Source organism: Salvelinus namaycush, chromosome 5, assembly GCF_016432855.1.
Source record: "Salvelinus namaycush isolate Seneca chromosome 5, SaNama_1.0, whole genome shotgun sequence".
Taxonomy (NCBI): Eukaryota; Metazoa; Chordata; class Actinopteri; order Salmoniformes; family Salmonidae; genus Salvelinus; species Salvelinus namaycush.
In genome coordinates, this window is record NC_052311.1 from 58,418,882 (window position 1) to 58,446,772 (window position 27,891).

Sequence of the window (27,891 nt, forward strand, 5' to 3'; positions counted from 1 at the left end):
TCCTAGAGCTGGCCGCACGGCCAAACTGAGCAATCGGGGGAGAAGGGCCTTGGTCAGGGAGCTGACCAAGAACCAGATGGTCACTGTGACAGAGTCCCAGAGTTTCTCTGTGGAGATGGGAGAACCTTCCAGAAGAACAACCATCTTTGCAGCACTCCACCAATCAGGCCTTTATGGTAGAGTGGCCAGACGGAAGCCACTCCTAAGTAAAAGGAACATGACAGCCCGCTTGGAGTTTGCCAAAAGGCACCTAAAGGACTCTCAGACCATGAGAAACAAGATTCTGATTAAACCAAAATTGAACTCTTTGGCCTGAATGCCAAGTGTCACTTCTGGAGGAAACCTGGCACCATCGCTACGGTGAAGAATGGTGGTGGCAGCATCATGCTGTGGGAAAGTTTTTCAGACGCAGCGACTGGGAGATTAGCCAGGATTGAGGGAAAGATGAACGGAGCAAAATACAGACAAATCGTTGCTGAAAACCTGCTCCAGAGTGCTCAGGACCTCAGACTGGGGAGAAGGTTCACCTTTCAACAGGACAACGACCCTAAGCACACAGCCAAGACAACGCAGGAGTGTTGTCTCTGAATGTCCTTGAGTGTCCCAGCCAAAGCCCGGACTTGAACCCGATTTAACATCTCTGGAGAGACCTGAAAATAGCTGTGCAGCAACGCTGCCCCATCCAACCTGACAGAGCTTGAGAGGAACTGCAGAGAAGAATGGGAGAAGCTCCCCAAATACAGGTGTGTCAAGCTTGTAGCATCATACCCAAGAAGACTTGAGGCTGTAATTGCTGCAAAAAGGTACTTCAACAAAGTACTGAGTAAAGGGTCAGAATACTTATGTAAATGTGATCTTTCCGTTTTTTAAAATAAATTTTCAAAAATGTCAAAAAAGCTGTTTTTGCTTTGTTATTATGGGGTATTGTGTGTAGATTGATGAGGGGGAAAAATGATTTAATCCATTTCAGAATAAGACTGCAACATAATGTGGAAAAAGTCAAGGGGTCTGAATACTGTCCGAATGCAGTGTACAGAAAGAACTTGAATTGTTGCAGCTGATTGTATTGTTGTCCTTCGGTGGCTAGCTAGCTACCTAAAATTGTGCCTTTCCTAAATTAGCCATGGAAGGAGACAGGGATTTGGACTGGTTTTACTTAATTCTCCCTATTGGCCAATGATTATAAAGGTGATTCTGATCCAACCATTAATATATACATTGTTGTGCCCCTGGCCTGAGATGGAAGTTCAATATGTAGCTAGATGTAAAAGGCTAATGTTAACTAGCTGACATTGCCCATGAATGAAAGTTAGGCTAGCGAGCAAGCATTTTAGCCAGGTAGCCTAGGACAACAAAAAATGAAAGCATGTACTGCATGACAGAGTGATAGACCGTTTTGTCAACATGAGAGGAGGATGGCATTGGCGTTCCTCTACAAGTAGGGTCAACATGATTTTTCTACTTGCACTAACGTGCATGCACAGATACTATCTACACACGCACACAGAAATCAGAAACATTGACAGCCACATCTATGTGGATTGGACTAAATTGTTTTTGGTATCTTTTAGTTGTCACTTTATTAGACTAAGCAGAGGTGATTTGATGATATTGAAATGTTCAAGTTTAAATGGTGCTGGTATAGTGGAGGCAGCTTCTGTTTTCTTTACGACTTGCGGTAAACCTCTTTGGTTCTGAATCAATAGTTGTTTAGTGGTCCAAAAATGTTGTAAACATTAACTTGCTTGACCATACTGTAGGTCATGTAACTGTCTGTTAAGTGCTTTGTGGACTTCACCGGGCAGAGGTTGCTCTCCGGTTTTGTGATAAAACAAATGTCTGGTTTAATTTATTCTGCCACTGTGTCTTCTTATTTTCTCTGCCTTTAGGCCTATATATCGGAGGTCGCAAGGCATAGGAATTAGCTCGTTATAGAGCAAACAATGCAATTATCACACCACATAAGTTGTAATATTCCTTTTTTGGGGGGCTTCCCCAGTGATTTTACCCACACCCCACTACTGATTTTATCCCAATGTAATCAAGGTTTGGAAATGGAATCATGGAGAGGCCAGAGATAGCCAGACTAGTAATATGGGCTAAGAAACAGAAGTTGGGCTTTGGAGAAATGCCATCAGTGCATGCTCTGCAAGCAATGAAAGCGCGGCAAGAGCGTGCGTGGTGAACAGATAGACATGGTTATGGACAGCGAGGAAGAAGGAGAAGAGCTGAGTGTAGTGGGAAGATGTGTGTTGATTAAGAATTGGGCCAAGTACAAACCCTATTCTACTGTCTCTGATGGCTCAGAAATTGAACCTGACGAGCATGAGGATGAATTACCTATGGTGGCAGGTGTGGTGAAGTCCTCAGAGTCCGAGCCTCGCCCAAATGGTCATCCAAATGATGATTCGGGCGCAGTGGGAGAGACATTTTTGGAGAAAGTGGATCCCTGCCTTTTGGCTAATCCATATGTAGTCTCAGGCTGGGTAGGAAATAGGTTGGGTACTGTTAAATTGGTGAAGGTAGCTCGAAGTGGACTTGTGATTATTTTCTGTATTTCTTCCATCCAGAGGGAGCGTCACGTGACTAGGGACAAGATCTGTGACTTGCTTTGCTCTCCGGGGGCAGGGGGCCTTTGAAAGGAGTGATTACTGGGGTGACGTTAAGTGTTGAGATGGAGCAACTGAAATGGAAAACTCCCTATGCCTGTGACGCCCACCGTTTGGTGCGACGCAGACCCGGTGGCGAGCGTGGTGAAACTGAGGAGACATTGTCTGTCCTTTTGAGTTTTGAAGCAGAGTCTTTACTTGACAAAGTCATGTTAGGATATATCAGTTACCCAGTGAGAGCTTTTGTGCCAAATCCACTAAGGTGTTTCAGATGCCAAGCTTATGGTCATATTGCAACAGTGTGTAGGAGGGAGATTCCGAGAAGTGAGAAGAAGTGCATGGGACAAAGGAATGTGTAGTATCGGTGGAATAAACTGTGTGTAAATTGTGGGGGGGCCCATGTTGCTGTGAGAGAGACAGGTTAAGATTGCCAGGGTCAGAGTAGAACAGATGTTGTCATATGCTGATGCAGTGAAGAGAGTAGAGGATGATGGGTCAAGGGTGAGTAGTAGGCCTAGGCCATTAGAGAGTGATACGAATTTGTGCTTCAGTAAGGTTAACTTCTTAGCATTCATTGCCATGGTTATCAGTTGTACCTCAGAAATTAAATGTAAATCACATAATTGTTTTTTGTGGTGGCAGTTGCGGAGAAGTACTCGGGTGTACAATGTTTTACTGCAGAAGAGTTACAAGTTGTGTTGAATGAAAGAGTCCCGTCCTCCCAGGCCGTCGGCCTGGTGTAGGATCAGTTAGGGTCAAAGTAGTGGAATGGGGTGGTGATTTGTATGTATTTATGAAATAGTGGTATAGACTGTAGGCGAAGGATTGGTTGGTGGTGCAATTCTTTCCTTTTCCCTCCCCTTTTACATTTTTGTATCACAAAATGTAACGGGATTGAACACACACTACCACACAGTAGGCGGCAGCATGCACAAACACAATGTGCAAACTCCATGATACCAAAGAATAAGAAGAAGTAATCAAGATTTTAAATGATTATGTTTTTGTCAAATACTATAATTGTTTGAGCTTCGTGTGGTCAATTTGCGGTGTACAAATGATTTATAATAATGTTCCAGCCCCCCGACCATCCACTCAAGAAAAAATCACCCCGCGGCTGAATGTAGTTGGTGACCCTTGCCATAGGGACTATGGTGACGACATACAAGATATCGAAAAGGTGTTCTCCATGGATATTAATTTGCATTTAGTGTCAATTCTAGCGATCCAACTTAATTTTTTCTTTAAGACTATATGCATTTTTAGACACTACACGTAGGCCACTGGCTTCTGATTTAGCTCTGTGTGAAGGAGCCTATCCTCGGCTTTACCCTTCTGACTACAATACATTAGAGTTATTGAATCTTTATTTTGATTTAGCTGAGGGGAACTGATCAAAGCGTGAAACGCTCTACCTAAAAACAACTGATCCTTGATTCTGATACGGTTTTGGAAACCTTGAACACTCAACTTAATTATCAAAAAACGTTACAAATAGACTGCAAAAGATACACTGGCTACTGTTAGATATTTCATCACAGATTTCCACCAAGGTTTTTTGTGTAGCACAGCTTCAAGCCAAGGTTTTTTTGTTCCCTCCCAAGTTTCCATTTGCAGTTCAGGTCAATGTGCAATGCAAAATACCTCTGTGGGATTCTGTGTTAAAACAGCAGACAGTCTGCCACACCTACTCCTGCTCCTGCTCCCCCCTCAGGCGCTCAACGTCGCCTGTCTACTAACCACTGGTCCTGGCAACCCACATAGCGCACACCTGTCAATCCTCATTGCGCACACCTGCTCCCCATCATTAAGCACACCTGGACTTCATCACCACCCTGATTACTCTCGCTTCATATAGCCCTCACCACCAGTCATCAGGCAGTATTGGTTCTGTTTTCATGTCTCAACATTTATTTTGTTTTGTAACTCTCCATGTTCATTATTATAAAACTTTGGCAGAAAATAGCTTCATTTTCATCAGCTGACAACAGCAGTGCAATGCTATTTGGCTAGCACCCACACAAGTAAATGAGCTTACAATTAAAAGGCAAGGTCTTTTTTTTTGCAAAAACAATTCATGGCCATTATATTTCCAATGTTTACCATATAAATAATGTAGCCAGTTACATTTCCTAATGTTCTGTTTGAAGTTAATCTTGCATTTTACCAGAGAAAAGTAGGCTACGCTGAGAAAAATACCAGAGGTACATGTTGGTGAATTCTCATCCGACTGGAGAAATGCAAGTCAAGCACAATATTTGTCTGAGGCCATGCAGAAATTACAATAAGATGCATTTTAGCAAGATATTTCTTGCTGAACAAAGGCAGAATACTGCGCTAATGCAACCCCTGAAAACTATTTTGGTGTGCTATGAAAGTATAGCTGAGGTTTCTGACGTTTCCAAATGCATATTGCATGCAATGATTACGAGGGGGTGTGGTCTAATGAGGTATATATTAGAACAGTAAAAATAAATGTTTTGTCATACCCGTGGTATACCATGGCTGTTAGACAATCAGCATTCAGGGATCGAACCACTCAGTTTATAATAAAGGTTATACAATGGGTGGGACTAATCCTGAATGCTGATTGGTTAATACCTCATTCCAGCCGGTGTCTATTCCACAAATTACCACTAGCTAAATCTATGACGTTAAAATGGATATTTACTCTGTTTCATCTGACTACGCAATCCACTGTCTCATCATCCCAGCCAGTCAATTTATAAACTTGATCTCCACTATAAAAAGCATCTAGACATTATCTCACATTTCTTTTAGACTAACATTTAGTTTTCAACATCAGAGACTTGTATAAACCTTGCTGTCTGTCTCTTCGACATTTGCAACATTGTTTCAGTATTCCCATTCGATCTCCAGCTGTAGAGCTAACTCTGCCCTGGACTACATGACAACAATTTGTATAACATGTAGTATGCCTGTCACCTTAGCGATCACATGTAGGACTTTGATTGTGTATGATTTGATTTATGTATAATTTGTTTTCTATGTGATTTGACGGTATTATGTCATTTTGAGTTTGATTTCAGTGGCAGTGCAGTATTCCTTGTTTACAATTAGAATGGGTGCAGTTTTAAGGGACCCCTGCTGCTTCATTATGATAAACACACCTTTCACCATACTTGCCAATGTCACAATTTGCTTGTGTTTGGGGGTTTTACGCCTTGTCCGATGATTAATGACTGACTTATATATGACTGCATAACAAAATTGGACTGATTATTCCTTCCCCTCATCTTTTTCTTACTTGATCAGGCTTGGAAGGAGTTGGAGAGAGACCCAAGAGGACCAGGTTGCTCTTGTCATGACGTTCTACAGCCAGTAGAGGGAAATCTTCACCAAGGTAAGACTCAATATGGCACAACTTCAGAGTGAATGATCAACCTCTAAAAACCTATCTGTGTGGTCACTGTGGCGTGAATGTAAAATGCAGAAATATACAAAAAAGGCTTCAATCATTTCAATTTCCATGATAAGCTCTCAATTATTTATTAGGTGGTTGCCAACGCCCACTAATAGCAAACCCTTCCAAAATGCCTTGAACAGGATCATTTGTGAAGCCAACAAAATGGTGCAAGAAATCCAAACCATAACTTTAAACAATTAATTCAAAGGCAAAGGCCTTTCAAACTTAGTGATTTAAGATTTGAATACAAGGTCAATATTCATTCACGAAAATGAACACATGTAAGCAAAACCTGTGTATCAAAATACTTGAAATGGATGGGCATTTGGCCAGGCCTCCTTTAATTCATCCTCTTTCACATTCATTCTTACACACATTGCTCTAGTCTAGTACAAAGTATTCAATAATTTACATACCATTATTTGAAACTTTTTAAACCATATTCACCCAGTTATCCAAGTTGTTTTAGATCAGAATATTGGCACTAAATGCTGTAATAAAAAAATGATGAGTCCGCGTGAAGACTTACCTTTGGTCCCTCTAATAGTAGTCAAAAACTATAGTATATCATAGTTTATGTTTGACACTCATCAGTTGATGAAGTTTGATATCAAAGCCATTTGAGACATTGAGTCAATTGCACAAGTACTTCTTGCCTATCTTCATGATGTTGTGATTTTGAAATCTTACCTCTTGTAGCCTCATTTCCATGTATGAACTTGTTTTAAACCAGTGAGCAGCATCATCGGATGACATGGTTTGTGTTTTCACCAATGCACACTCATTCATGCCCATCATCCATCCTGTTGGCATCTCCATTGCTAACGTTATCCCCCTCTCCATCCCCTAGCTCCTCCGCCCCAACCTCTTCCTCCCCTCTGTCTTCCTCCTTCTCTGGACGTGGTGGGGGTAGCTCCAGGACTGGAGGTGGGGACTGGGGAGGTAAGGGGATGGCTTCTCCCTTCTTTGCCAGCTCTTGGGCAGAGCAGGTGGGGGTCGGGGTAGGGTAGGTGTGGTGAAAGGATTCATAGTCCACCTCGTAGAAGCCCTCCTCTAGGGAGAGCACAGGGGTGAAGCGCTCCCCCCACATGACCTCTGAGTCTAGGTAGGAGCTGCGCGCCTGGCATGTCATTCCTGGTGGGTGAGAGAGGGGGAGGGAGACAGACATTACTGACATGAAATAGAGGATAGGAACTTGAAACGACTGTGTGATTGGGTATAATCTAAATGTAAAAAAAAAAAGCCCTTGTCATGGAACTATATTAAGACCTGGATTCAAGCTGCGTCGGTGTGATTTGAGGATCTAATTAAGATTCACTATGCTTTGTCTTCCTGACTTTAAATGAGCTGTACTCCTTTCATTGAGCAAACATTTTAGCAGGGTTTCCAGGGTTGTACTAAAACAACTGAGACAAGAGAGAGAGACAGGAACTCACCGGGGGAAAGGAAATAGGCTGACGAGTGGTTCTAATACAGAGATGTGCATCTTCTCTTTCAATCACACACGTGTACACACATCAAACACACAGATGCAGAAACACACACAGATAAACACACACACACACACACACACACACACACACACACACACACCTTTCTGAATATTTATACGTGGATTGCCTATAAATAGCTTGTGAGTATTTTCATCCTCTGCTCAAGTAAACCGTGAAGAGCCACATCAATTACAGTACATATTATCCACAGGAATGCTGAAACAAACCGACAGACCATGCACAGCCAGCACCAGGGGTATATCAAGGCAGACAGACCAATGTACACACACACACACACACACACACTGATATTAAGAGAAGTAAGGGGTTGCGGGTTGGAGGATTCACAACCTTGTGATGTATCAACAGTTCTTTTTTTCAGCGGCCATAATGTATATGTATATAACTTAATTTGCATTTCACTTGCAGCAAATGTATCACATTATAATGATTTTGCTGTAATTCTTAGAATGTAAACTGCATGCTGAATGAATAAAAAATACTGCCAATTGTATCAATGGTATCATGTATACAGTGGGATACCTACATACTGTACCTGATGATGATTTTTAATATACAATCAACATACCAATTAGCCTATGTATTTTCATGAAGCATCACACATGGCAACCATCATTACGCACACCTGCTCCCCATCATTATGTGCACCTGGACTTCATCAGTACCTTGATTACTTCCCTTTTATTTAGCCCTCAGTAGCATCAGTCTTCAGGCAGTCTTGGTTTTGGTTTTCATTCCCAGTACGCTACTCTTGTTTTGTATATCGTCATGTTCTTCCTTATTAAACTCACCAACTGCACTTGCTTCCTGACTCCCTGCATCTACGTTGCAGAAGCTCCCATTCTTTAAGCACCTGAGAGATTAACAGCAAACCAGTAAACTCTTTCCTACTTCAGGCAAATCCCACTTCAAGGCCTGATTGGGTTTGATCCCGAGGGAAAAGAGCAAAACAACAAACTGTTGTCGATAGCTTTTAAAAATTCAATAAAGCATTATCTTTTAGTTTGTCCCTTGACTAAACTGTCAATATCGACATGGGATACTGAGGAAAAAACAGCCCTTGCTGTGCGATGGATCAAACGTTGTCCCTCCGTTAAACCAAAGTCTATATATTGAGTAGAATATCAAAAACAAATCTGAAGCAATAACACCCACCCGGTCTGCATCCTCATGAAGAAAACCAAGGGTAAATCACCCGCAGTGTGTCTTTGAGCAGTGGTTCAGTTCACTGCCACCGCCCACTCCTGGACCGATAATCCTTGTCAGTGGGAGGGATAGGGTGGGAAAGGGAATTGTGTCATTCCATGAAAAGAGTGCCTTTTGTGTCCCTTTGATATTTTAAGTAGAAATTGTGCACCAATATTTAATTTTAAAAGTCTGTTATATTAAATGAAGTGCCCTTTAATATAGACCATATGGATAATTCAATAAATGAGAATTTTAATATGACTAAAGGCTTGCTAAAGTGCCAAAATCCAGCATTTTGACATGTCCCTCTGTCAACCCTATGTCACTTCTAGGAAGATTTCAACCCACTTAACCCCAAAATGTCTCCAAGTTTCACCATCATTGTAAAGACCTAGTTATTTTGTTGCTTTGACAAAGTCATATCTGAAGATTATTATTTATTTCATGTGACTAGTGTCCCTCATTTTAAGGTCAACCCTGTTAAGTGAACTGAACTCTCGTTTTAATATGGTGAAATTATTCCTTTTTAACAGAAACATTGAACATCTAATAGTCAAATCCTAGAGTAAAAGCAGGTGAGCTGGTTCTAATCTTTTTGGCCATTTTCTGGTGTTTTGTGGTGGAAAACTGAAAGGGTCGAACATAACACGTCAACCGTAGACAGGCTAGAAATGTTTTAACAAATACTTTTTTGGGGCAAGCTTGCATTCAATTGCCACTCCCTGTTGCACACAACAAGCTTCCATTCCCCCTGTCACAAGGGGATTTATGGCTGATTTAAGAAGAAATTGTCAACCCTGTTACTTTATTTGTCACTTAATAGGCACTTACTATATATATATTTTTTTATCCTCTTGAAATGGGAAAACCAGTTTTTTATTAAGTTGAACATGTGCTCTTTATGTGGGTGAAATCAAACATTTATTTTGTCCAAGTTACACTTCACAAAAGGCACAAAATTGCTGGAACGACCCAATTCAATCACCATTCCGACCAGAATTCCCTCAACGTCTTCTACTCGTTTAATTTCCCAGAGGCTATGCTATTGACAGGTCTGGGATTCTCCCACAAACACACAGACGGGCTTCCGTGGAGTCCCTTCCGCTTCTCACAGTAGCCAGAAGACCCTAATAGAGTATATTAGCGTACAGGACAATGCTGTGGCCATTTAGGCCAATGTAATTGCAGTCCTTGTCAAGTGCATTCACAGCCAACGTTAATTGGTGATACCCTGCAAGTCTCGAGTGATTACTGACGACTGCATCCTCTTTATCCCACCAAGTGAATGAATGCTTCTAAACAATGTCACACAAACCTGCATTAGATTCTCATATTATACATTAAAGTACCTGTAATTATAGTGTTATTAATGTTATTTTAATAATCCTTTTCTACATCATTATGATTACAATAAAAATCTCTCCAGGTAGAAGTTTGTCGGCACAGATCTAGGATCAGCTTACTCTCCCCCGGTCCGAACCTTAAATTAGAAGAACCCACCTGTGGCTTCCACCATGCCCTCCAGGATGACCACTACCTCAAACTCCTCTCTCTCCAGCTGTTCCTGTGAGATCTCCCAGAAGGGACTGCCCTCGTTGAACTCGTGACAGATGATGAGTGGCGACACCAGGAAGAGCCTGTCGTCCCCCGTATCGAAGCCCACATTGATATCCGTCTGATTGAGAGGGATAAACTCCCCTTCCTTGGTCTGCTTGGAGCGGATCAGCTTGGCTCGGATGGAGGCCTCCACGATGTGTGAGTTCCTCAGGTCTCCGACCCTGAACATCAGACACAGCTTGCTGTCCCTCACAGAGATCACCGCCTTGTGGGAGAACATGAGCGTCTCGGCTCGCTTCTTTGGCTGGGAGATCTTGACGAACATGCATCCCACCATGAAGGCATTGACGATGGAGCCCAGGATGGCCTGGACTAAAAGCAGGAGAATTCCCTCTGGGCATTTATCAGTGATGACCCGGTAGCCGTAGCCGATGGTGGTCTCCGTCTCGATGGAGAAGAGAAAGGCGGAGACGAAGCCGTTGAGGTTGTTGACGCAGGGGATCCAGTCTCCATCGTCGGTGTGGTCCAGGTCTCCGCGGATGTAGGCGATGAGCCACCAGATGAGACCGAAGAACACCCAGGTGGTTGTGTAGACCAGGGTGAACACCAGCAGGTTAAAGCGCCACTTCAGGTCCACCAGGGTAGTGAAGATGTCTGTCATGTAGCGGTATTTCTCGCGCACGTTGCCATGATGCACGTTACACTTGCCGTCCTTCTCCACGTAGCGCTGGCGCCGTTTCCTCAGGGTACGTCCTGAACGGTTGGAACCTTTACCGCCCCCACCTTGCCTGCCACCCACCACCATGGTCCGGTCTGTGGGCACCTGTGTATTGTTCGTGTGAGAGAAAGAAAGAAAGAAAGAAAGAAGAGGGTTAATGACTGTGTGATTTAACAAAGTAAGTTATTGATAAATTGATACATTCCATCAAAACTTCCATCACCTTGTTTTTGGGGGTATCCCATCTTGGTTTTGACAGCTTTTGGTCCTGTTTCTCCACATCCTGTCCAAAACGTCTTTTGAAGCAATTCATGGCCCCGAAGCTTTGGGCCACAGTCGCTGTTTCTGGCCCCAAACAGTACGCTTTCTTGCTGGAAAACATAAAAGCATATTTACATGAAAGATTATTCAAATTCCACTGTGTAGCGGACTAGCGACAAACCTGTGACATTTCATATCAAACTGAAATGAGGTGTGGTGGTTTTTTAGTAATACCAGAAATTCATCATAAAATATAGAAGAGCCTACGTAAGCTTTTATGAACAGCTCTCCAGATCAACTCATTATTGCTGTTCACCTCTGTCAGCCTGGGCAGGCGAGGCTCAGAGACATGGTTCATTTCTGCCATTGATCAGCAACAGCAGACACCCTCAAGCCAAACAGAGAACACACCAGTAATTAATTATGCTCAGAACAACTTCACAGTGTTAAATCCCACATACACACTGGGGCACAAACACAGACACACACAAACACAGACACACAGACACACAGACACACACACACACACACACACACACACACACACACACACACACACACACACACACACACACACACACACACACACACACACACACACACACACACACACACATATGACCCTCTCTTTTTCACAGCTAACTACGTGACTCCTGGCTCACTTTAGAAAGGATAAAGTGAAACCCTTTTAAGTGAATCTGCCTCATTGTGCCTTTTGTCATCCTCCCAAATCACTCCAGTCAATGCAGATCTATCCACCACCGCGGTGTGTGACTTGCAACATTCTAAAGATGAGAACGACTGAACTTCAGATGGATTGCAGACTACTGGAGATGTAGATTGCATGATCATCAGCCTGAGACAAATCTCAGTTAGTTGCACTGCGACTTGCAATGTCTGCCACCAGCAAAACAAAACAACTCAGCTTCCTCATTTGTCGTTATGTAGATTCCAGAGCTGATTACTGCTATCTAAAGGCAGTATAGCAGGTGTAATGTGAGAGGGAGTGAGTTTAAGGATTACTCAGATAGTCCAAGGATACTGCTCCATGGCCATCTGTTCCTTTGTATTGACAGAAGTTGCTGTTGTGAGCTGCTGGGATCAAAGCTCCTAGTTCCAGTCTCCCGTGGTAAGTGTGGGGGGCAGGGGAGGGGACAGAGCAGAAAGCCACATTCTCCCTCCCTCAGGAACACTCTCACTCACCTCATGTCAGCTTGTTGCATTTTTGTTGTTATAAAGATCTACAAGCAGCGCTTAAGATAAACTAATGACAAGATTGAGTGTGTCCGTGTGTGTGTTTCCGAGTGTGTGTGTGTGTATGTGTATGTCTGTGTACGTGTGTGTGTACCAGTGGATGCTCCTCAGAGGAGGAAGGGGAGGACCATCTTACTCAGTGAATAAAAAATAATGAAACATTAAATATATTCACATCACCAAATACCTGATTAAAACACACTGTTTTGCAATGAAGGTCTACAGTAGTCTCAACAACACACTTTAGGCTATTACTATGGTGTAGCCAGAGGACAGCTATTCCCCGTCCTCCTCTGGCGACATTGACTTCAATACAAAACCTAGGAAGCTCTTAGGCCTTACCTCCTTCCATAGACCTACAATGTAATTATGACCACTTCCGGAGGACATCCTCCAACCAATCAAAGCTTTTGCAATATGAACAAACATGTTGTCCATCAAATCATAGGATTAGGATCAGAGAACGAACCTAGTGTGTTGTATTGCGGTTGTGCCACAGAGCATTATGGGGGTTCTATGTGTTGAGATGCTTGGTGAGTTGGTGACTTATTGGATAGAGATTGACAGTGAAGAGTGATAGTTGAACATTTTTAGGGATATTATTCCATTCAAATTCGTTTTTTCAAACTATAGGAGACGGAGGTAGATTATATATTGTTTTCTTGGTTTTAGAACTGTATTTTTGGGTGGAGTTAGTGCAATTTATTTCAATTTGCCTCGCTAACTTTAGTAGAAAGTACTAACATCGCTCCCGAGTAGCGCAGTGGTCTATGGTACGGCATCTCAGAGGCATGCTAGAGGCGTCACTACAGACCCTGGTTCGATCCTGGGCTGTATCACAACTGGCCGTGATTGGGAGTCCCATAGGGCGGCGCACAATTGGCCCAGCATCGTAGGGTTTGGCCGGTGTAGGCCGTAATTGTAAATAAGAATTTGTTCTTAACTGACTTGCCTAGTTAAATAAAGGTTAAATAAAAAAAATACAAAATGAGCGTTAGCTAGCTACCATATATGTATTTATAGCCCATTGTTTGTCAGGAGAAAATGTGAATGTGATCAAATTTGGTTTATATTCAAACTTGGGCTGGCTATGCTGCCTATACCTTTTCAATCCAAAATGATTAACTGGAATTTATCAATCAACATAAGAGTGATGACATAGACTGTGAGTTCATTTTTAATGAGGCCTACAGTTGCAAGCTCTGCCCTGTGAGTTATATTGTCTATCAGTTGTTGTCTCTGTGTCTGGGTAGAGGAAACTCCCCTGTTAGTCTAGTCTAAATATAATTAATATGAACAAGTACAAGGTTGCTGCAGTTTGACAGGGTTTTCTTCAGGAGATTTTTATAACTATGTGATCTGATTAGAAAAAATGGTCCCATCATAGCCCATATAAACCCTTTTTACAATACTCCTGTAGCCCAGCATGTTCTCATAGACTAGACGTAATCACTGTCAAAAGAAAAACTCCAGGCCCCAGGGAGAACAATTTTCCCCACGGCTTTATCGGGGCTTTATTCAGGAATGTTTCTTGGGCTACTTTAATGTGTCAAGTGTGCGAGATGCGCAGTCTGTGTTTGACTTTGTGAATTCTGAGATGCCTAAGTTTAACTTCATGGACAAACTTGTTGCCCAAACCTATGATGCCGCAGCTGTAATGGAATGTCCCCTCCTGTTCCCTGGTTAAGAGGTGATGACCCCTCCACTACCATTGTCAACTCTCTCCTGACATGAACTGAAGCCATGTCTCATGTGTCCGCTCATCCACTGGCACATTGAATGTTTCTACTCCAAGCACTGTGAGTAGCCCTGTCAATTTTCTCTCATTACTGTATGTAGATTCAATCACATACACAAACCCAATCACATTATTAAACATCAATGATTTTACTCCTTGCTTGGACTAACTCATTCTTAGCTCTTTTGTCTAACTGTGTAGTGTATTGTGTTATTGTTTTTTGTCTTCCCAGTCAAATCCTGTCCTGCCCTCAGCGGAAGAGTTGAGCTCGTCTCCAACACCATCCATCCATGATGAGCCTGTCCTGCACTGAAGGCTCTGAACACCTCAACCCCTGTCCGGCACTGAAGGCTCTGAACACCTCAACCCCTGTCCGGCACTGAAGGCTCTGAACACCTCAACCCCTGTCCGGCACTGAAGGCTCTGAACACCTCAACCCCTGTCCGGCACTGAAGGCTCTGAACACCTCAACCCCTGTCCGGCACTGAAGGCTCTGAACACCTCAACCCCTGTCCGGCACTGAAGGCTCTGAACACCTCAACCCCTGTCCGGCACTGAAGGCTCTGAACACCTCAACCCCTGTCCGGCACTGAAGGCTCTGAACACCTCAACCCCTGTCCGGCACTGAAGTCAAGCCTCTGATCAACTCATGCCTCATACCCTCATTCAATCGCTGCTGTGATCCCTTTCTAACAGAGTGGAAGTAGCCCTCTCATTCCCACCCTTCTCAACTGTTCTCTCTCAGCTCAGCAGTGTCATAGCTTAAAACATGTTTACAGGGCACAGAGCTTCTGGAACAAAACACCCAACACTTTAAATAAATAGATGTTAATTATAGAGTAGGGTGGCAAAGTAATGGTCGCGGGGCACATTGAAAGTGTGCCCCGCGAGCCAGACTGCCCCCGTTCTATAAACTGCCGCCCAGCATTTATAATGGACAAATAATGAATCATTACCAACACCACCTACTCTCAGCATATTTCTCTAATGACCCCTACCTGACAGCAGCGATTCATTAAGTCCCCGAGTTTAGATGTTGAGATGAAAACATTCTCTGCCACACACACACTCCCGATTAAACTTCTTTGAAGTCATACGCTTAAAAGGATCAGCCTCCATTCCCCATGCTCTGTCCAGTGGTAGAACACTGGCAGTAGGTGTGGGTGTGATGAGGAGTTGCCTGTTAGTCAGCAGGAAATGTGTGAAAGCTGAAAGCCATATTAATAATGCAGGTCTCTGTGGGGTACGCGGCGGGAGGACAGGCAGAGACAGACGGAACACGCTGGGAGGCCACAAATCAGCCACTGATCCATCTAGAGGTGGGCTCGCCTGACGAGAGAAGATTAAAGAGACAAGGGGACAACATGCTGCATACATGTATGACTGGGAGGAGAGACATTAGCCAAGGACTGGCGGGGGACGGAGAGAAAGGGAATAAGGGAGGGGGACAAGTAAACAAACAGAGAGAAGGAAGTAGATAAAGAGATATAGGAAAGGGAAAAGAGAAAAATAAATGAGGAGTGAAAATGAGAAGGAAAGAGAGAGGGACAGAGTAAGGTGTCGTGTTGGACAGGGCAAAAGGCAAGGGTGACAGTAGATTGGCGAGCAGATCGGTCAAGTAGAGGGTTTCAGGGAGGGAGATAACGAGAGAGACAGTAAAGAATAGTTTAATAGGGGACAGAAAGAGAGAGATGGAGAGAAGGGGTTCATGGTTAGAAAGGAAATGACAGGTGTGGTTGGAAAGGTCAGAGAGGAGAGGCTAGAGGGAAGATGGTGACTGGTGGAGAGGCTGGAATAGCCAGGTGTTAGGTGAATCGGTGAGTGTTAGGTCTAGTGTTGACACCAGTACCACTCCTGCCAGTAGCAGTAGCAGTGGCCATGTCTGTGTGTGTTTTCACAGGCTTCTCTCCAAGTTTTCCTTCTGACCACAGCAGCTTCCCCAGAGGCTTCGTCCTAAAGAAGGGACTGACCCCAGTGCAGAGCAGCCAGGCAGCATCTGCTTCCTCAGCACAGCTCCACTGGCACAGCATGTTACAGCGCTAATGCCACCCAGAATAAAGAATAGTTCTGTCAGGGATAAGGGATGGAGGCCAGCCTGCTGGGATGAAATGTCATGTCACCAGTATGAGAAAAATATGAAGTCTAATTCTCTGTGTCGCCTTTGTGAGAATCTTGTCGAGAGCACCAGTGATTCTCTACTTTTTTATTCTTATTTTCTCACTCCATGTATCACTCTCCCCTGCTCCTCAGTCTCTTTCCCTAGTCACTTTACTCATTTCATCTGGGTTCCCATTTTGGCTCAGGATGATGAGGGTATAATGGCTTCATTGAAGTGTAATGCTTTATAATGAAATGACCTGTCCAGTACAAACTGAGAGCCACAGGCAGACAGAGACAGACAGACTTGCCAGGACAGAGAGAGGATGTTTGAGCTCACTCCCCTCAGCCATTAAATTACATAGCCAAAGAGAACAGCAGTTGGGAGAGAGAATGGGTAGACGGGAATTAAAGAATACTGCAAGAAAGAAGAAGTGAAAAGAACGAGAATGGAGTGGAGGTAAAACGAAGTGGGTGAGGCTGAAACGAGAGCCAGGCAGACTCACTGCATTCCCACTTCACACTGTAGTCTACACACTATCTTTAAGGGCTTTGTACCACACTTAAACACTCTGCCCTTGAGAGAACTTCATCTTAGGGGGTCAGAGAATGAGTTGTAACTGCTATTTTTTATTTTCAAATGGCTTGTGTAGCATTATTAGATATGAGCATAATCATTTACATGGCTAGATATGATCTTAAATGTCTAATGCAACCGTGGTTATCTTAATATCAAATCATTTCTGGGTTGAAGTTAAATACCTTACTGTAATTGTTTCCAATTAAAATTGTAAAAAATAAACAAAAATAGCTTCTTAGCGAAGAGCAATTTCCCAAGCAAAAATGTTACTAAGAGTGGTCTGAGTGGAAAGGGGAAAACTGAAAACTAGCTCTTATTGGTAGAGGTTTTGAAATCTCTTTCTTATTGGTCTCCTTTTCACCTCATTTAACACCTGATTTACTTAACAAGAGGCACATCTCAATAGGTGGCCCAGGTAAGTATTAACACAGCACAAGTGGGGGGGCTTTCCTCTTTTGTTCTCTATTGCTCCTCTATTGTTCCTCAAGCAAGAGGGGAGACCGATGACATCACAGATTCTCATTAGACCAACTCCTTGAATGCTCTACTCCTTGAAGTTTGCAGTTCTTTCTAAAAAACACTATATTGCTTATAAAAAAAATGTTTTACACCTTAGTACTTTAGAGTATTTATACTTGAGACTTTTCAACAGTTAAAGTTAGCTGAAGGACGTCTTTCACTAATTTCAAATCAAATCCAATTTTATTTGTCACATGCGCCGAATACAACAGGTATAGACCCTATCGTGAAATGCTTACTTACAAGCCCGTAACCAACAATGCAGTTTAAAAAAAATGGAGTTAAGAAAATATTTACTAAATAAACTAAAGTAAAAAAATAAATAAAAAATAATAATAATGAGGCTATATACAGGGGTTACCGGTGCCATGTCAATGTGCGGGGGTACAGGTTAGTCAAGGAAATTGTACATGTAGGTAGGGGTAAAGTGATAATAAACATAAAGTAGCAGTAGTGTAAAATGAAAATAGTCCAGGTGGCCATTTTATTAACTTTTCAGCAGTCTTATGGCTTGGGGGTAGAAGCTGTTATGAGCCTTTTAGACCTAGACTTGACCCTCCAGTACCGCTTGCCATACTTAATTTTTTTTTAAACCTTTATTTAACTAGGCAAGACAGTTAAGAACAAATTCTTATTTACAATGACGGCCTACCCTGGCCACACCCAGACGACTCTGGGCCAATTGTGCGCTGCCCTATGGGACTCCCAATCACGGTCGGATGTGATGCAGCCTGGATTCAAACCAGGGACTGCAGTTACGCCTTGCACTGAGATGCAGTGCCTTAGACCGCTGCGCCACTCTATGACTTCGGTGACTGCAGTCTTTGACCACATTTTGGGCCTTCCTCTGACACCGCCTAGTATATAGGTCCTGGATGGCAGGAAGTTTGGCCCCAGTGATGTACTGGGCTGTACGCACTACCCTCTGTAGCGCCTTACGGTTATATGCCGAGCAGTTGCCATACAAGGCGGTGATGCAACCAGTCAGGATGCTCTCAATGGTGCAGCTGTAGAACGTTTTGTGGATCTGGGGCTCAGTCTCCTGAGGGGGAAAAGTTGTTGTCGTGCCCTCTTCACTACTTTTTTTGGTGTGTTTGGACCATGATAGTTTGTTGGTGATGTGGACACCAAGGAACTTGAAACTCTTGACCCACTCCCCTACAGCACTGTCGATGTGAATGGGGGCCTGCTCGGCCCTCCTTTTCCTGTAGTCCACAATCATCTCCTTTGTCTTGCTCATGTTGAGGGAGAGGTTGTTGTCCTGGCACCACACTGCCAGGTCTCTGACCTCCTCCCTATTGGCTGTCTCATCGATCAGGCCTACCACCGTTGTGTCGTCAGCAAACTTAATGATGGTGTTGGAGTCGTGCTTGGCCATACAGTCGTGGGTGAACAGGGTGTAGAGGAGGGGATTAAGCAGGGGATCCGCGTGGCAGATGTATTGTTGCCTACCCTTACCACCTGGGGGCGGCTCGTCAGGAAGTCCAGGATCCAGTTGCAGAGGGAGGTGTTTAATACCAGGGTCCTTAGCTTAGTGATGAGCTTTGTGGGCACTATGGTGTTGAACGCTGAGCTGTAGTCAATGAACAGCATTCTCACATAGGTGATCCTTTTGTCCAGGTGGGAAAGGGCAGTGTGGAGTGCGATTGAGATTTCATCATCTGTGGATCTGTTGGGTTGGTATGCGAAGTGGGTCTAGGGTTTCCGGGATGGTGGTGTTGATGTGAGCCATGACCAGCCATGACCAGCCCTTCATGGCTATAGACGTGAGTGCTACGGGGCGGAAGTCATTTAGGTAGGTTACCTTCGCTTTCTTGGGCACAGCGACTACCGTGGTCTTCCTGAAACATGTAGGTATTACAGACTCGGTCAGGGAGAGGTTGACTTGCCAGTTGGTCCGTGCATGCTCTGATTACACATCCTGGTAATCCTTCTGGCTCTGCGGCCTTGTGAATGCTGACCTGTTTAAAGGTCTTGATCACAAAGTCGTCCGGAACAGCTGGTGCTCTCATGGATGCTTCAGTGTTGCTTTCCTCAAAGCGAGCGTAAAAGGAATTTAGCCCGTCTGGTAGGCTCGGGTCACTGGGCCGTTTGCGGCTGGGTTTCCCTTTGTAGTCCTGACACATCTTACGAGCGTCAGAGCCGGTGTAATAGGATTCAATCTTAGTCCTGTATTGATGCTTTGCCTGTTTGATGGTTCGTCTGAGGGCATATCGAGATTTCTTATAAGCATCCTGATTAGTGTCCCGCTCCTTGAAAGCGTGAGCTTTAGCCTTTAGCTTGGTGCGGATGTTGCCTGTAATCCATAGCTTCTGGTTGGGATATGTACGTACGGTCACTGTAGGGACAACGTCGTCGATGCACTTATTGATGAAGCCGGTGACTGAGGTGGTATACTCCTCAATGCTGTTGGATGAATCCCAGAACATATTCCAATCTGTGCTAGCAAAACAGTCCTGTAGCATAGAATCCGCGTCATCTGATCACTTCCGTATTGAGCGAGTCACTGGTACTTCCTGCTTTAGGTTTTGCTTGAAAGCAGATTTTCCAAATGGAGGGCGAGGGAGATCTTTGTACACGTATCTGTGTGTGGGGTAAAGGTGGTCTATTATAGATTTTCCCCCCTCTGTTTTTCCCTCATGTGACATGTTGGTAGAAATGAGGTAAAACAAATGTAAATTTGCCTGCATTAAAGTCCCCGGCCACTAGGAGCACCGCCTGCATTAAAGTCCCCGGCCACTAGGAGCGCCGCTTCTGGATAAGCATTTTCTTGTTTGCTTATGGCCTTATACAGCTCACTGAGTACGGTCTTAGCGCCAGCGCTGGTTTGTGGTGGTAAATAAACGGCTATGAAAAATACAAATAGTGTGGTCTACAGCTTATCATGAGGTACTATACCTCAGGTGAGCAATACCTCAAGACTACCTTAATATTAGACATCGCGCACCAGCTGTTATTGACCGCCTGGTGATGTCACCAGGCACGCCAAAACTCCCTCCCACCAAAACAGGCTGACATTTCAGGCTGTCTATTCAAACAGCTCCTACACTAAAAGGGCATTATCCTTATTTTCACAATTTCAGTATTATTCCAACCTCTTAGTGTGGAAATATATATGTAAAACACAGAAAATTATTTGACTGCACTGGGCCTTTAATGAGACTTCCTGCCTACGAGTTTAGCATGTTTCACAGTAAGCCTTTGGCTCATATACAGTACCAGTCAAAAGTTTAGACACACCTACCCATTCAAGGGTTTTTCTTTATTTTACTATTTTCTACATTGTAGAATAACAGTGAAGACATCAAAACTATGAAATAACACATATGGAATCATGTAGTAACCAAAATGGTCAGCGATGGTCAGCTACGAATGCACTGCAGAGAATACTAATGAGGGTTCAGAAGGGGTGTTAGCCTTGGAACTGAGGGGGACTATTTTCTACATTGTAGAATAACAGTGAAGACATCAAAACTATGAAATAACACATATGGAATCATGTAGTAACCAAAATGGTCAGCGATGGTCAGCTACGAATGCACTGCAGAGAATACTAATGAGGGTTCAGAAGGGGTGTTAGCCTTGGAACTGAGGGGGACGTGGAGTGGGGAGGGGGACGTGGAGCATGTGTAACGGAGGTTGTTTGAAGAGCCCACACAGCCTTACTGTGTCAAATGTTTTTTGGGGGAGGGGGCGGGGCAGGAAGATGGTTGATACCTGAGAGCGATTTACTGCTCTAGATTTGGCATTTGTTTTAAACCCACTACGAGAGCTTATTTCAGAATAAACAATCCTGGTGTTCTCTTGGGTAAATAAGCACGGTATCGTGGGAAGTCCAGTCACTTCCCGCATTTGGTATCTTTAATTAAAGCCTCAGGTCAGGTCAGGTTCTGTCCTGTTTTAGTCTTATGGCTTCATGATGAAGGGATGTTAATTTGCTGAATGGTTGCATAACAACTGAGAGAAGCTGGGTAACATGAGAGAGCTACAGAAACACTTTTGTTCTTACTGTATACTCATTGCCAGGTCTTAGTGACGGATCAGTCACTTTTACGACAAGGTATGGGACCCCTCTATGGCTGTTTCATATAGGACAAACTGTGAAAATTGTCTTGTAACTTTTGGCCAATACCAAGAAGTCAGAGCAGAGCAGGGAAATCCCATTAGTGGCTTTGCAAGCCAGTGTGATGGAGGTATCACACTAGCTTGCTTGACTTCTTTACTGTTACCATTCTGGCCCAAGGTGTTTCAGAAGTGTCTCCCGTGAGGACGGTGTCTGTTTTTCTTTTTATTACCTTAAGAGAAGGCCACAACAGCCACCCCTGCACAAACCTCTGCCATCCATAGGATGAGAGATAATTTAAATCAATTTTTACTCTCCAGAATGCCAATGTAACTCCCTTGGACTATAACTCTGAGACACAAGAGCCCACAAGAGCCCCCCCCCCCCATCTTATTCCCCTGGCCCCTCATCTACACAACATAGTTACTGGCGGTACGGTGTGTATGCTCTAGTGAAGTTCATAGCCGCCACGGACGTTAGACAAGGCCATAAGCTTCGATTCTCATAACAGAGAGAATCCAGGTTTGCCTGAGTTAAGGATGGGTAGCACATCAGTCATGACATACGTTTGAGAGGAGCGCTCCGGGAAGTTTGGGGTTTATACAGTTGACGTCGGAAGTTTACATACACTTAGCTTGGAGTCATTAAAACTTGTTTTTCAACCACTCCACAAATGTCTTGTGAACAAACTATAGTTTTGGTAAGTCGGTTAGGATATCTACTTTGTGCATGACACAAGTCATTTTTCCAACAATTGTTTACAGACATATTATTTCACTTATAATTCACTGTATCACAATTCCAGTGGGTCAGAAGTTTACTTACACTAAGTTGACTTGGCCTTTAAACAGCTTGGAAAATTCCAGAAAATTATGTCATGGCTTTAGAAGCTTCTGATAGGCTCATTTACATTATTTGAGTCAATTGGAGGTGTGCCTGTGGATGTATTTCAAGGCCTACCTTCAAACTCAGTGCCTCTTCGCTTGACATCATGAGAAAATCAAAAGAAATCAGCCAAGATCTGACAGTTGTAATTCCCAAACGCCTGAAGGTACCACGTTCATCTGTACAAATAATAGTATGCAAGTATAAACACCATGGGACCACGCAGCCGTCATACCGCTCAGGAAAGAGACGCGTTCTGTCCCCTAGAGATGAACGTACTTTGGTGCGAAAAGTGCAAATCAATCACAGAACAACAGCAAAGGACCCTGTGAAGATTCTGGAGGAAACAGGTACAAAAGTATCTATATCCACAGTAAAACGAGTCCAATATCGACATAACCTGAAAAGCCGCTCAGCAAGGCAGAAGCACTGCTCCAAAATCGCCATAAAAAAGCCAGACTACGGTTTGCAACTGCACATGGGGACAAAGATCGTACTTTTTGGAGAAATGTCCTCTGGTCTGATGAAACAAAAATAGAACTGTTTCGCCATAATGACCATCGTTATGTTCGGAGGAAAAAGGGGGAGGCTTGCAAGCCGAAGAACACCATCCCAACCGTGAAGCACGGGGGTGGCAGCATCGTGTTGTGGGGGTGCTTTGCTGCAGGAGGGACTGGTGCACTTCACAAAATAGATGGCATCATGAGGAAGGAACATTATGTAGATATATTGAAGCAACATCTCAAGACATCAGTCAGGAAGTTAAAGCTTGGTCGCAAATGGGTCTTCCAAATGGACAATGACCCCAAGCATACTTCCAAAGTTGTGGCAAAATGGCTTAAGGACAACAAAGTCAAGGTATTGGAGTGGCCATCACAAACTCTGACCTCAATCCCATAGAAAATTTGTGGGCAGAACTGAAAAAGCGTGTGCGAGCAAGGAGGCCTACGAACCTAACTCAGTTACACCAGCTCTGCCAGGAGGAATGGGCCAAAATTCACCCAATTTACTGTGGGAAGCTTGTGGAAGGCTACCTGAAATGTTTGACCCAAGTTAATCAATTTAAAGGCAATGCTACCAAATACTCATTGGGTGTTTGTAAACTTCTGACCCACTGGGAATGTGATGAAAGAAATAAAAGCTGAAATAAATCATTCTCTCTTCTATTATTCTGACATTTCACATTCTTAAAATAAATTGGTGATCCTAACTGACCTAAGACAGGGAATTTTTACTAGGATTAAATGTCATGAATTGTGAAAAACAGAGTTTAAATGTATTTGGCTAAGGTATATGTAAACTTCCGACTTCAACTGTAGGTTGCCTGTAAACTGAGTGTTACTGGGGGAGCTTATCTGAGCTGTTTCCCTTCCATGCCATCATTCTAACGGTCTGTATAATGCTACAGATAAAATGAAACACTATTAGATGTAGAAATCAAATACACTTCCTCCGCACACAGAATACAAATTGACAGAATTAAATGGTGTAAACTTATTTGCTCTTCACCGCGATTGTGTCATAAACCACTTTTGACATTAATTTGAGGGCAATTTGAAAGTGAAAAGGACAACTCAATACGTGATCCTCTCCTCCGCCAACGCACGGTACTCTGCTGAGTAAGGCTGATACTGGGCTGTGGTGGCTGAGCATGAGCAGTATGCCAGAACAGCACCTCTGTATTCTTAATCAAATCACTGTCATTGCCAACACCTGTAGTCCTTAATATTCTCCCAATCTCTCTCCCTCACTGCCTCGTTTACACCCCAATGAACTAAAATTGACAAGTTCAGGCAGATGAGGCATACAAGCAAACGCTTTAATTTATCTTTGGGAAATAGAAAGCCACCCAGGTGATAGGTTGACTGAGGATGGGATAAGGAGGTGGGAGAGAGAGAATGTTTTAAACCTTGAATGGAACAAATGTTCTCTATGTGAACCGTATAGGCTAAGTTTAGAATCACAAAAAATGTATTCAGAGATTTGTAGCTGACAACATTAATGGAAAGTAAATATGAAAAAATGTATAATGTGGTTACGGCTGTTGGTGAACTGAACAATGTGAATGAGGAGCCTTGTTGCAGCATCATGTCCAAAGCCAAACCTGGCAGGCTGACATGGTAATAGTCAGAGGCTTCATGCCCCTGACATGGTAATAGTCAGAGGCTTCATGCCCCTGACATGGTAATAGTCAGAGGCTTCATGCCCATAGTGGACACAGTGAAACGTGGCCTTCAGATCACATTCCTTTCAATCTTTCACCCAGATTTTAGCAGAGATGCAGAGAAGCATAGTCTGGAAGATACAGTTTAAGAAGTATGCTTAGATATGCAGGAAAATAAACATATTTTGAATAGAATTAAGCATAATGATTATGGCTCTAGATTGCAGGAAAAGGCTTGTTTAGGTGTTTGAAAAATGAAAAATTCTCCAACTAGTGTTAACATAATAATATAAACCGAATAGTTTGGCTCCTGGATGCTGAATGGCTGAAAGCTGTATGACAATTTTTTTTGTAATGTTCTAATAACGTTGGTAAACCAGTTTCTAATAGCAATAAGGCACCTCAGAGGTTTGTGGTATATGGCAACTCTGCGTTGCGTCGTGTGTAATAACAGCCCTTAGCCGTGGTATATTGGCCATATACCGCACCCCTTCATGCGTTATTGCTTAATTATACCATGACGTTGTTGAATAATTGTTTCTGATTGGCTTGATGGGCATTCTAGAGCGTGCATTATTTCCCTATAACGCACAGTATATTTGCACGGTAAAATTAAATGGCTATAGTTAATTCTTACATGTTCTATGTTTGAGCTGCTTTTGAAAGCAAAGGTTGAAACGAAAACATTATTGGCATTGTTGAATTGGATTTTCATAATGGCAAGTGTAATAAATACCATTTAAAATAACACAAGCATATTGCTATTACATTGTTATAACTAACTTCTTTCTAAGCAGGGTTTCTCACAAACTCATAAACAGATACAGAGACCCACACACACACCCAAGGACAGAGGGCTGACGTAAACCTTTCATAAACACTGATAAGAAAAGGGTGCTTGGGTCCGCATTTCACGAGATAATAAGACACACACACACATACCCAAGGAAAGAGGGCTGACTACGCACACACAAAATCTCCTGCTTAGCTGAACATTTGATAACAAAGAACTTTTGCTATAAGACTCAGAAGGATGACGCCCAGCTCATCAGGACCAATCTGAGAAGACAACAACCTGTCCAGAACCAACCAAAGGACCAGAACTTCCAGACTCAACCTACTTTCTGTGTTGTATAAAATGTCTATGCATTCTGTTATCTGGGCTTTTTCTGGAGGTTCTCTATGAGCCGAAGGAACGAGACCGTATACGCTTGTACCAGATATCTTTACTCATAATTAAACTGTCGCTTGTCATACAATTTATCACCTTGTCTGAATCGATCCTTGACCGGCTCACCCTTCTCCATATCCAATTATCAACACAAGCCAAAACTGATGTTTAGGTTAGCTAAACTAGCAAGTCTGTTTGTTTGGTTACCACGGCAACTACTGTAGCTATCTAGTAAACTTGCTAGCTACTTCAGTGGGTGTTAAACACATTTCTATCAGCAAATGAACACATTTATAGCAGCAAATATGTTCAATTATAGCCATGGTATAAAAGGGATAATCAACTCGGGGCGCTATACGTTCTCTGGAAAATAATCCAGCTCCATAGAAGGTCAGTTCCAGTCTGCTAGCGCGTCGTGATTTATGGAACACACTTTCCACATCCTTCAATATTTTCCATAGAACGCCCCTCAATTGATTATCCCTTAGGTGTAGGCATGCATGCCAAGTAATTAAATTAAATCAGCAAAGAGAATACAAATCACAATGCTGGAAAACAAAGACACACAAAAAAATGATTGGAAAGGAATACATTCCTAGAATAAAACAGAGGCTATTTCTGCACTGGCCAGAAAATATTATGACTGAAATGGCCTTGAAGAAACAACAGTACTTAACATTTTCAGAGCTTATATATACTTCTTGAGAGTTTCCTAATGCGTGTTAGCTGAAAGTCCTTGATTGAATTATTCAACATACTGTAATGAAACAGGCAGGGAGCAGGTCTCGAACCCTCAACCTTCTAGCCCGAGGTCCGGCGCGCTATCGACTGTGCCGCAAAAACATGCTCGTGCGACAGAGTCGATTTCCGCACTTAACCAAGGGTCGTTACAATACATTCACGTTTGGAATATCATATCTTATGATCTAAAACTGTATATTGAACGTAGTGAAAACATACTGAAAGTAAGTTCTCGCAATATGCTCAAGGTTAATTTCATCAAAAGCTACTCATCAAGGTTTTAAATTCAACCCATTACAAAGCCTTGGTAGATGAACACCCCACTGACCTTTGGGTCATCTTCAGAGCCATGAATAGTGGTTAAGCTGGATAGGCAGTGTAAGCATTTAGCAATTCCCAGTCATATTTAATATTCAAGAACAAATCTAAACTATTCCATCTGACGCCCATATCCTATTCCAATGGTTCCATGATATCCAATTCGCTGTCATCAAATCTGAAGCATGTCAATTGCTCTTGAGCAGCCATGCCTTCCTTTTAGAATTTCAATAATATTTTATGTAAAATATATAACCAATTTGACAACGTGTGAATAGTTAGAGAAAATATCTTATTCTAAACATCCTTGACATGGATAACAGGATGTATTGAACACACAGCGCCCAGGGCATAGTCGCAGTTGACTGTCAGATCTGGAATTATTATTTATTCAGAACGTGAATCGTTGATGACAAACAGCAGCAAGGCGCAAATAAAGCAGAGTGCGTTAATAATGGGGTAAGAAATAATACAGGAACACTTCACATGCTGTGCAGGAAGCAAGAGTGGGGCTGTTTTAAATTGTAGTTTACACGTGGGTACTGGGTAGGCTAAAGAATTGAACTAGCTGTCAAAATCCTAGGCGAGCGTGCAATGCGTTGGAGCATAAGAGGAACATGTGGGCACGTTTTCACTCACTTGCTGAAAAACAACATGAAAACAGGGCGATAACGCAACACACTAAAAACTGCCGAGAGAATAAAAAAAGAGGGGAGAAGAGAGAGAGCGTGAGCGTGGAAGAGACTAAAAGAAAAAGCGTAGACAAATTTGGGATGGATGAATGGGGATAGAAAATAAATACAGTATAAATTAACAATGTATTAATAAATTAACAACTTCGTTTATTGAGGTTTCCATTTGCTGGTTTTAATTAGAACCACAACAAATGGAAACCTCAATAAACGAAGTTGTCCGCATGTTGGCTTCACTAGTTTAATAGACACATAGCCTAACATCCCGGAATCATACAGGCTACCCAAAACTGATGCAAATAAAGTTTGCCCCCCTGACAGACTCCGACCATACATGAACCCAGTTTGGTTGTCTAATAGCCATGTCTGTTCAGTCATATAGGCTACTACGGACA

The 27,891-nt window shown here is 43.0% G+C and overlaps 1 protein-coding gene across 1 annotated transcript; it reads right to left on the reverse strand.

Annotated features, from left to right (window-relative positions):
- Positions 1-6,817: 6,817 nt before the first annotated feature.
- On the reverse strand, positions 6,818-11,326 carry LOC120047211 (G protein-activated inward rectifier potassium channel 4-like). Its single transcript, XM_038992741.1, has 3 exons — positions 11,237-11,326; positions 10,239-11,118; positions 6,818-7,170 (listed from the first exon to the last, which is right to left on the reverse strand). Exons 1-3 carry the CDS (start codon positions 11,324-11,326, stop codon positions 6,818-6,820), a joined length of 1,323 nt encoding a protein of 440 aa, XP_038848669.1.
- Positions 11,327-27,891: the final 16,565 nt, after the last annotated feature.